This window comes from Harpegnathos saltator, unplaced genomic scaffold (genome assembly GCF_003227715.2).
Source record: "Harpegnathos saltator strain DR-91 unplaced genomic scaffold, Hsal_v8.6 scaffold115, whole genome shotgun sequence".
NCBI classification, from domain to species: Eukaryota; Metazoa; Arthropoda; class Insecta; order Hymenoptera; family Formicidae; genus Harpegnathos; species Harpegnathos saltator.
This window is the reverse complement of record NW_020229890.1, coordinates 1,253,461-1,264,596: the sequence shown is the minus strand read 5'-3', so window position 1 is coordinate 1,264,596 and position 11,136 is coordinate 1,253,461. Positions and strand designations below refer to the sequence as shown.

The window sequence follows — 11,136 nt, the reverse complement described above, 5'->3', positions numbered from 1 at the left end:
AAATTTACGTTTATAGCACGCGATATTTTCTCGGAATGTGAACTCGAACACAAACAACTATTGATCGAGGTATATATATATTTCCCTCAGGATTGTAAGTTGCAAGCGTTCATGAAACTTTTGAAGTTGGCGCAGGCGCTCATTCGAACAGAACCATATTGCCGTATGTACCGTCCTGCTCCAGTCGCGTATGTCAGTACTGCCCATCGCGGCAGTGCATCGAACGCTTTCGCAAAGCGATCATGACAAATACAATAGTGTTAAAAAACGTCAAATCCAAAAGTGACCACGATTACAGTCTTAAACTGAATCGATGGTATCTCAAACCAATAGGCGCTTGGCCGCTAGCAAGCACGTCGAGCGCTGCCGAGAAAGTCGTAGTGTTAATACAGATTCTCGTTTGCTGGGTGGTAGTATGTTTTATAGTGATACCGTGTACGTTATATTTATTTTTCGAGAAGGAGAGCATCCGATCAAAAGTGGGCGCCGTAGCTCCACTGCTTAACAGATACATGGGCTTGATGAGTTACTGGATGCTACTCCAACATAGCGGTAACATTCGCGATTGTATAGAGCACATAGAGATGGATTGGAGATCGGCACAAAAAGCCAGTGATCGTGAAGTGATGCTGCAGCACGCCAAATTCGGTCAACTTATCGCCTTGATTTGTGGAATTATTATGCAGGGTGGTACGTTTCTTTATGGTATAGCCAAAGCGGCGAAAACTGCAACCATAATTGTCGGCAATGAGACTATCACAATGCATCCAATGACGTGTCCAGCGTATAGCAAAATCATCGATACGAGATTCAGCCCTGTAAACGAGATCGTGCTGATCATACAGATTCTGTCGACGTTCATTGTAAGTTCCTCAACAGCTGGTATCTGCAGCTTAGCCGCTGTCTTCGCGATACACGCTTCTGGCCAGTTAAACATACTGTACATGCGATTAGATGAACTCACTAAGAATCGGAAAGAAGAAAATCATGTAGCCGAACAGAGAATAATCGACATCGTAGAGCATCATCTCAGAATATTGAGGTATATATTTGGAAACTGGATGTTTAAATGTACTTTGGATGAAATCAGACTTTATTATGAACAAAATTATTTGAAAATAGCACGAAAATTCTTGTTACTTTGGTGACATATTAGTGCCTCTTTTTTTGAATAATTAAAAGTGTCATTATCTATCGTCATCGATACGAAAATATAAACATGTCTAATAAATCAAGAGGTAAATATTTTGAGGAGAAGTCCTCCATATGAAACTTTTGTATGTATATTTTAGTTTTATAGCACGTGTGGAGAATATTATGCATAAAGCCTGTCTCGCACAACTAACGGGATGTACCGTAATTTTATGTTTACTTGGGTATTATATCCTCATGGTATGTTAAAATTTTATAAAAAGATGAATATTTTTTTATCTTACGTATTACTCAACCTATTTAACTATTATGAAATATATGTAATATTGAATCATAAACGAGATATTGGAGAGAGTAGATATCGAATAGATTATTAACAGATAAAAGTAGGTAAATTTATTTTTTTAAGTAATAAAGAAACATATCTTTCAATTACTTTCAGAATTGGGGTATATTTGATGCAGCACAAATATCATCTTACATTATTGTATATGTATCCATTACTTTCAATATTTTTATATTTTGCTACATCGGCGAGATTCTCACTGAAAAGGTATCATCACGAAATCGGAACAACATTCCTCGTAATTTACTTGTCCAATTTTATTGTAAAATATAAGTCATTATATAAAGATGCTAAAATGTGATAAAGTTTTTTTATATACGCATATCATTTTTTAAAGCCGTATATTTGTTGCTAAATTTCAAGTCTTTCAATATTCTCAAACTGATTAACAAATATTCACATAAACTTGGAAAATTCAAAAATATTCGTATTAATTTATCAGTGTAAGCATGTCGGTCAAATGGCATATATGACTAATTGGTACAACCTACATCACAAAAGTGCACGTGATCTCGTCTTGATAATCGCACGTTCGAGCAACGTGATCAAAATAACTGCAGGAAAATTAATTCAATTGTCTATTGCAACTTTCGGCGACGTAAGTATACACATGTAAAGTATCTCAAGATTTGCACATTGAGGTACTATAGAAAGGAAACTAAAAAAACAACGGTTAAATATAAACAATAAAAGTCTCCGCGGTACTTTTTGTTCCATGCGGTAATTTTTCAGGTAACTTTATTGTTTCAGGTATTTAAGACTTCTTTAGCATATTTGAATATATTGCGAACGATGACAATATGAAACATAATATCTAAGTTAACATGTGTACAAAATATATATTTTGTATAAAACGGATGAATATATATATATATATTTTTTTTTCAAAAAATTCGATAAATATTTAAAATAATATTTTGAAATCGGTATCTCTGGTTTCTCTACATTAGTTCTACATATAGAGGAAATATCACAAAAAATATTCCAAGGAGGAAAACCACTACAAAAATTATTAATTTTAAGCATATTATATCACTTTGACGTACCAATTTCCATAGCCCCTCGCAACAACACGATGTCTTCTAAAATTATCGGCAATTTGAATTTCTTCCGACAAACGAATATTGATTCGATATATATACGCTCTATCTCTTCCAAGGTAATTACATAAACATTACCGTCCACAAAACTTCTCCGAGTGTTGGCGCAAGCGCTGCGCCGGACATTCAATTCTGGCAAATGTATTGACCGTCATGGCAGTGCTCCGCGCACCTCCATGAAGGTATCATGTCAAACTTCAAACATGCACCGAGTAATGCTAATTCAAAAACACGCAACGACTACAGTTTACAATTGAGTCGATGGTTCCTTATATCGATCGGCGCTTGGCCACAAACACGCACATCCAGCATAATAGAGAGACTCTCCTCGATAATACTTGTTCCCATGTGGTTGTTTATGGTGGCAGTAATTACAATACCGTGTCTGTTATACGTGTTCTTCGAAGCGAAGGGCATTCAAACGAAACTGAGGCCCCTCGGTCCGTTGTTTCACCGAATAATGGGCACCTTGAATTATTGGATTCTACTTACACGCGGCAAAGCCATTCACGAATGCATAAAACACATGGAAGAGGACTGGCGTGTCACAGAGAATATTCAAAACTACGAGATAATGATAAAACACGCCAAAATGAGCCGCTATATGGCCGGAGTCTGTGCTATGTTCATGCAGGGCAGCGCACTTTTCTTTAATATAGTCGGAACCATTAAAACCGTAAATATTGTTATCAAAAACGAGACCATCACGATACATCCGTTGTCGTGTCCAGCGTATCGCAAGCTCATCGACGCGAGATTCAACCCAGCGAATAAAATTATGCTGTTAATGCAATTCATGTCGAGCTATATAACAAATTCCTCCACAGTGTGTATTTGTAGTCTCGCCATTGTGTTCGCCATGCATGCCTGCGGCCAGTTGAACATGTTACACACGTGGTTTAATCAACTTGTCGAGGATCACGCGAAGGGAAAGCACTTAACTAAACGAAGAATAGGCAATATCGTCAGACATCACTTGAGAGTCTTGTGGTATTTAACTGCGGAACTTCCATTGCACTCCTTATATTAACTTCATTATTTAAAGATAATTAGATATCCTTATTATACCCCACACACACACACGATAAATGAAGTATTTTTCGAGAATTGTTAAGGGATAATTTGATACTAAAAAGTGCATTTATTCAATAAATCTTTGTGCAAGTAGCATGGTTGTAAAAAAACGCACCGTCTCCACCAAACACATTAAAACTAGATAGATATGTTTCAGTTTTATAGCACGTATGGAGAGTATTATATATAAAGCCTGTTTCGTGGAACTGACTGGATGCACGCTAAATATGTGTTTAATCGGATATTATTTTGTTACGGTACGCTAATTATCTGAAAAAAAAAAAATATTACATGATAATATTACATGAATATAAATGAAAATTACCTATTTTTATACTATATATACATAGAGAAATTTATTTAATCATAAAATCAATTACGAAAATATCATTGAGCATTCTTCTCATATGATGATAAATTTAAGTTTCAATCTTATAGAACTGGAGTATACTTAATACAGCGAAAATAATGTCGTACATTATGGTATATATATCAATGGCTTTTAATATTTTTATATTTTGTTACATTGGCGAGATTGTCACCGAACAGGTAATATTTCGAGATCAGAACGGTGTTTCTCGTTATTTATACAAAATAGTCGTTAGAAAATATAATATATTTTTTAACCGAATATTTTTGTGATCAGACTTATATATCTTTTAATATTTTTGTCCTATTATTATTGCTCTGATGTTCATAGTGAATTTGAAAATATTTGTAACTAATTTATTAGTGTAAAAACGTCGGTCAAATGGCATATATGACCAATTGGTACGAATTGGACTACAAAACTGCACGTAGTTTTATATTAATAATTGTGCGGTCGAATAATGCAATCAAGATAACAGCGGGGAAATTATTTAATTTGTCTATCGCCACGTTCGGGGATGTAAGTTTTATAGATCGTCATTATAACAATTTTATATTAAGATACTTTGAATAAACTGTCAAAAATTAATAATAAAAAATTAATAATTTATATTATAAAATTGAAAACTTTAGGAATCCTATGTCTAAAACCGACCATTTAATTTTACTTTATTCAATTAATGCGATTAATTATTTTATTTGTCTTACTGAATTAGTCGATATTTAAAAATCTATTTTTTTATATATCTCTTCAAATCGCATGTAGAAATAATTTACTTTGTTGTTCCAGGTAATTAAAACTTCATTAGCTTATATGAATGTATTGCAAGCAATGTCTATGTGAAATGTAATAAAATAGATAATAAATAAGCGATATATTTTATATATTTTCAAGATATAGTAGAAATATAATTAGAAATGCAATTAATTTCTTTGGCAATATATCTAATCTGTTCGCAGTCAAAATTAGTTTCGGAAGATCACGTAATGCAATTTTAATCATCCTGAAGTTCATGATCAATGTTTAAGCAACTCACAAAATATTACCTCTTATCTTTTTATTAATAATATTAATTTTACCGTTTAATGCCTCGAGTCCGAAGACTCGTATGAAAGAATAATGATCTCTAGCTGATGCTGCAGCATGCCAAGTTCAGCCGCGATGAGCGCGTTATTCATGCAGCTCCGTGCAAATTCCTTTTCGTCATAGCTAGGTCATTGAAGATTGCGACTATAGTATCGATAGCATGACCATCATTATGTAACAGATAATAATCTAATTGCAAACCTGAAAGCAGTTACATAAGGAGCCGTTTATATTTGTTGCAAGTACCCTCCTCTATGAGACAGTTGATTATTTCGGTATAACGGCCAGCTTTATTCCTGTATTGATTAGAACAAAGTTTCACCTTTTCTTCCGGAATCGGTCGATATAAATACGGGTCATTGCTCCGTTTCGTTTGTCCTGACAGTATGTTGAGTGAATCATGGAAGCGTTTAAAGCAGGAATATCAAGTCTTCCAGGAAAGTTACGGTTATATCCGAACCAAAAAATCCATAGCGACTAGTAAGTTTGAATGATATAATTGTGCGCGAAACCTCGGCGCAGTAGAAAGTAAGAAAGGAAAAAAAATGCATTGCATGGTGAGGTGACATTTAACTGTTGCTCTCATTATCTCGCTACGATGAACTCACCACGATGTCAAATCACTGCCACTGTACATATCGATCGCTCAACAGCCGGTTGTGCATCGTGTACAAAAGTCTACTCGGTATACAACGCGCACGCGTTGACTATCAGCTCGCATGAGTCTCGAATAGCCCCCACGCGACTGTTCTCAATCGTGCCCGCGCATTTGCGAAACAAACATGAAGAGCGTTTCGAGAGAGCGATCTTGGATCGCGCTGAGCTATATGGAGGACAACGAGTATAGTATACAGCCGATTCGTTGGTTGCTGAAGCCGATAAGTGTCTGGCCCGTGGCGGACTCGTCGATCAAGGAAAGAATCTTATCGGACATTTTGCTGATAACGTGCGTCTTTTTGATCGTCGGTACCATGGTGCCGTGCGCGTTGGCCATCTTCTTGGACGAGACCACGGATATGGAGACGAAAGTGCGTGAGTTTGGACCCCTCAGCAACTGGATGTTGGCGAGTCTCAAGTACTGCTCGTTGCTGGCGCACGTCGGCGACATACGACGGTGCATCGAGCACGTTGAGACCGATTGGAAGATCGTGACGAAGACCGTGGATCGAGAAGTGATGCTGAAGAACGCCAGGATCGGTCGCTTTATCGCGTTCTTCTCTGCCACATTTATGCACAGCGGCGTCTTCTCCTACAGCATTTTCAGGGTACTGACGAGGGAGGACTCCGTTGCGAAAGATAACACGTCGGTGCACGCGCTACCCTTCGCGTTCTACGACAAAATCGTGGATACCACGATGAGTCCGGCGTATGAGTTGGTGTTTGCGATGCAGTGTCTGTCTACGTTTGTGGTGAACTCTGTGGGTATAGCCACATGCAGTCTCACCGCTGTTTTCGTCATGCACGCCTGTGGTCAACTGAAGATTCTCATGTCCTTCTTGGTCAATCTGACGGATAAGGAGAACGAGAAAAAAAACTCCATGAAACAGAAGTTCGCTGTTATTGTGAATTATCATTTGAGAGTACTGAGGTAAGACCCGAATAAACGTGTTAAGAGTGGATTTCGGTATTGTAACGCATGTACATTTGAACCAAAGTAACTTTTCACATAGTGATATGCTCTAAGTATTATTTTTAATAAAATATGTTGGCACTACTCTCCCACTAATTGGAATTAATTCGATGTGCCGTTGAAATATTGTGTCTGAATATTTTAATATAAAGCTATTTATGGAGCGATTATGTTTATAAATATGTTTGTAGTCTTGTGTCTCGCCTAGAGAAAATTACGAATATCACTTGTCTCGTGGAAATAGTAGGGTGTTCGTTACAAATGTGTCTCTTGGGCTATTACTGTATTATGGTACGCGCGCGCATACAATAATCACACCGTTATTTAATCATTCGCTTAATCTGTCGCTCGCACGAATCTGTAACTCATTTTAGGAATGGAATCAAGGCGACAAACAAAATATAGTGACGTATTGTATAATATTGGTTTCGGTCACTTTCAACATCTTTATATTTTGTTACATCGGAGAAATTCTTTCCGAGCAGGTAACCACGTAACGCGCGTTGAAGAAATGCCACAGGTTTTACCTCGCGATTGACTGTACCATTCATCAATGATTAATTTATCGTATTAATTTCATATTGACACACATGACTTTACCGCTGTGCAATTTAATTACAGTCAATTTCGAAAGTTACAGTCTCTTACGGCTAATTTTTCCGTTAACACGCCCGCTGGCGATCAGGTCTCGAGAGTAACAGACTGGGTTTTCGTTACTCGCGATCATCAACAGGCATCTAGGTGAAAAAGTCAGCCGCAAAAGACAATGACTTTCGAACTCAGATTATAATAGGTTTATAAAACGGCCTCTAACAGTGCGGCCAAGTCGGCGAAACCGCCTACATGACAGATTGGTATGTTTTACCTGGAAACACAGCTGTCGGTCTTGTTCTGATAATTTTGAGATCTAGTATCATAGTCAAAATCACGGGTGGAAAAATGATTGAGCTCTCTCTCTCTACTTTCGGTGATGTAAGTATTTGGAAGAACATGTTTATTGATTTGTCAAATTTGGAGTTTGCACAGATGACATTTTATACATTAGATATGTAAGAGCACATATGCTAAACATGTTCCGAGAAAAATATTGTTAAATAATTTCTATCTTAAGTTCATCTAGATAAACTTATTTTTTTATTATGACAAAGCGTATGTTACCAATAACTGTTTCAGGTAATTAAATCTGCACTGGCATATTTGAATATACTTCGTACTTTTATTACGTAAGAAAATTTATAATTATTTATCAATTAAATAATTGTAAACAACAAAAATATCTAGCAATAAAATAATTCAATAATACATAATATTTAACTCATGTTGAAAATAGATCGACTGCATAATGCACAAAATATCGAAACAGAGGTAATGCACTCGAAAGTAGCACAAAATTTACACCTTTAAAGCCTTTTAAACAAGTAATATAATGCAAGATAATGAACATGATTGAACGTCACGTCGATAAGAACGAATCTTGATAAGAACGAAAGTTGATATTTCGTTGACAAAAATAATAACTATTTTACCGTGTCGTCTCATAATCACACGAATCACACAATAGACGCGATCTCTGTAAATTTGCGTGCTCGCGAAACTATAATGCTGAACGTACGAAACTTTAGCCTCAAGTATTGATTATACGCCACTTCTACCTGTTGCCACAATAGGCGGACAAGCCACTCTCAACATTGTAAAGCATGCAACCTCGGCGCAAGCGCTTTTCCGATCATTACGTATCAAAGGCTACCAATGAAATGACCGTCCAGTGACCAGCTCATCTTCAATGAGCGACGATGGGCGATCTCGTGGATAATCGCGAGCCTCTCATGGTCAACATATACCTAGCTGATAAGGACCGTAATATTCGGCTAATACGTTGGTTGTTAAAATCGATATGTCTCTGGCCTCGTTCAAGCAATGCCTCAATAGTTGACCGAGTCTTTTCGGAATTGTCAAGACTCACGTGTTTCTCTCTGTTATTTATCACAGTGCTGAGCATTGGTCTAGATGTCTTCGTCGAGGAACATGAAGATGTGAACTCGATGATGGCAAACATCGGTCCCTTCATAACCTTCCTCATGGCGCTCTTAAAGTACACCTGCCTGGTGTTGCATGTCGACGACATACGTAACTGTGTACATTGTATAGAACTAGACTGGAATACTGTAAGAAGCAATAAAGATCACGAGGTGATGCTGAGGGACGGCAAGATCGGCCGCTTTATGGCGATTTTCATCGCCGCTTTCATGCATAGCTCTGTACAGTCTTATAATGTTAGTAGGTGTTTAAAGGAATATATCATAGAAGTGGATAACGTGAATGTCTCGCTTCGCGAGCTGCCTTACCCTTTTTATAGCAAAATCCTGGATGCGCGCTTCAGCCCGGCGTATGAAATTGTGTCGATTATGCATTTCGTGTCGTCCTTCATTGTGAGCGGTGTCACCAGTGTTAACTGCGGTCTAATGGCGATTTTCGTGATGCACGCATGTGGGCAGTTGAAGATCCTGACGTTGTGGTTGGACGACATTGTGCACGATAGCGATATCGTAGACGACAAGATCGTGCAGCGAAAACTGGGCTTCATCGTTGAACATCATTTACGGGTAATCAGGTAAAAAAAGACAAAATTTATCTTTCTGTTTTAATTATTCTGCGATCGTGGTAATCATTGAAATTTCCATAATTCTGAATATATCATATTTCCGACAATTTAATTCCGTCGTCGGAATATTTAAATAAAATTTTATTATTCTTATACTTTATTTGTTACGTTATAATACAAATATATGTAGCTTCTAAAGATGATATTGACGTTATAATAAAATATAAATCGACACATGTGTCGATTACTTGATTATTTTATCGCATGCAGCGATGAAATACTCCCCATATATTACACAGACAAATAACTTTCTTTTCTGCTTATTCTCAGTGATCACAACATATTGCATGTATACTTTTACAGTTTTGTATCTTATATAGAAGAAGCAATTTATTTGACATGTCTCGTGGAATTAGTAGGAGGTTCGCTAACATTGTGTATCCTTGGATACAGCTCTATCACGGTATGTGAAACAGAATTAAAGATTTTTTAAAAACTTAATTATGCGTTAATAAGTTACTCGACGATCTATTAATTAATATAAATGTTCGAAATAATTATATAGAAACAAAATGACAGCACTAAATGAGTACTTGCTACGCGCAAACGATAGAATTGCGGCGATACGACCGTGAGTTATGTCTGAAATTTTCAGGCATGGAATCAAGATGAAACAGAAAGCATTCTAACATATTGCGTAATAGCCTTATCTTTTACGTTGAATATTTTTATAATTTGCTACATTGCCGAAATTCTCAGCGAACAGGTAACGTGAAATTTCTATCAGCGCGCTTTGAATAATTTTATCAAAATAACGCGGCGAAATGAAAGAACTCATAAATAGTGTCATTATGTAAATTTAGTGCATAATAATTATTAATATTAGTTAAACATCGGTGCTAGCAGAAGTGTTATATTAATTCTTGTAATAGTACAAACGTGTTGGTTTGGCGACTTACATGACGGAGTGGTATCGTCTACCTCCGAAGACTGCTCTCGGTCTTCTTTTGATAAATTTGAGATGCAATTTCAATGTCAATCTTAATGCCGGTAAAATGATCGAGTTGTCTTTGTATACATTTGGAAATGTAAGTCCTGTCCATAGTCCATCTAGTAATAAGACATAGCATAGTATTATTAAGATTTAAGGTAGATCACTGAAGTATTCTGAAGAAGTGTTCGTTAATCCTTCCAGCGCTTAAACTTCTAATGACGCGTACGTGCCATACGCTAGATAATTATTAAAATTAATAAATGTTCTGCAAATAATTATTCAATTATAATTATTTAGTAAAAGCTAGTGCTAGACTTAGTATACGCTATACTAATAATCAAGCGCGAATATCTGAATATATCTGAATATCTGAATATAATATGCAATTAATTATTAATTATTAATTACTATGTAATTAATAACACAAGGTAAGCGATTTTCCAAACACATCTCACATATGGATTCATAACGCTGAAACGGTTAAAGAAATTAAATTGTCACATGTTACATGCCATGGCAATAAACACAAATTTTTTTTAAAAACTGAGATTTATTTAAAATCGAAATTATCGAAGATATAATGCAAGTCTTGTTTACAGGTACTGAAAGCGTCGGTGGCGTATTTGAACATGCTACGACAAGTGATTTCATAGATTGTTATATTTATTGCGCATGTAGATTTGAAATAAATTAAATGTCGTTACTATACGTACTTTTTATACATAGCACGTAATTATGATTACTAATATTCCCCTTTCTCTCGTAAAGTAATTGATCTTATA

At 36.2% G+C, this 11,136-nt stretch overlaps 4 protein-coding genes across 5 annotated transcripts; all 4 read left to right on the top strand.

The window, feature by feature from the left end:
• Positions 1 to 5: 5 nt before the first annotated feature.
• On the top strand, positions 6 to 2,350 carry LOC105188317 (odorant receptor 82a-like). Its single transcript, XM_011149708.3, has 5 exons — positions 6 to 1,042; positions 1,293 to 1,392; positions 1,595 to 1,705; positions 1,941 to 2,096; positions 2,249 to 2,350. Exons 1-5 carry the CDS (start codon positions 243 to 245, stop codon positions 2,300 to 2,302), a joined length of 1,221 nt encoding a protein of 406 aa, XP_011148010.2. The 5' UTR covers positions 6 to 242; the 3' UTR covers positions 2,303 to 2,350.
• Positions 2,351 to 2,435: 85 nt separating this feature from the next.
• LOC105188315 (odorant receptor 82a-like) lies at positions 2,436 to 4,908 on the top strand. Its single transcript, XM_011149707.2, has 5 exons — positions 2,436 to 3,588; positions 3,830 to 3,929; positions 4,111 to 4,221; positions 4,406 to 4,561; positions 4,832 to 4,908. Exons 1-5 carry the CDS (start codon positions 2,786 to 2,788, stop codon positions 4,883 to 4,885), a joined length of 1,224 nt encoding a protein of 407 aa, XP_011148009.2. The 5' UTR covers positions 2,436 to 2,785; the 3' UTR covers positions 4,886 to 4,908.
• A 157-nt stretch (positions 4,909 to 5,065) lies between these two features.
• On the top strand, positions 5,066 to 8,008 carry LOC105188314 (odorant receptor 82a-like). 2 transcript variants are annotated; one of them, XM_011149706.3, is made up of 5 exons: positions 5,066 to 6,716; positions 6,950 to 7,049; positions 7,133 to 7,243; positions 7,575 to 7,730; positions 7,932 to 8,008. In XM_011149706.3, the coding sequence occupies exons 1-5, from the start codon at positions 5,911 to 5,913 to the stop codon at positions 7,983 to 7,985; spliced, it is 1,227 nt and encodes a 408-aa protein (XP_011148008.2). In that variant the 5' UTR covers positions 5,066 to 5,910; the 3' UTR covers positions 7,986 to 8,008. The 2 variants fall into 2 exon arrangements, with proteins under 2 accessions (XP_011148008.2, XP_019699216.1); XM_019843657.2 differs by lacking the exon at positions 7,932 to 8,008 and having other exon boundaries at positions 7,575 to 7,832.
• A 59-nt stretch (positions 8,009 to 8,067) lies between these two features.
• LOC105188313 (odorant receptor 4-like) lies at positions 8,068 to 11,130 on the top strand. Its single transcript, XM_019843659.2, has 5 exons — positions 8,068 to 9,369; positions 9,724 to 9,823; positions 10,016 to 10,126; positions 10,293 to 10,448; positions 10,954 to 11,130. Exons 1-5 carry the CDS (start codon positions 8,552 to 8,554, stop codon positions 11,005 to 11,007), a joined length of 1,239 nt encoding a protein of 412 aa, XP_019699218.1. The 5' UTR covers positions 8,068 to 8,551; the 3' UTR covers positions 11,008 to 11,130.
• The last annotated feature ends 6 nt before the right edge of the window (positions 11,131 to 11,136 follow it).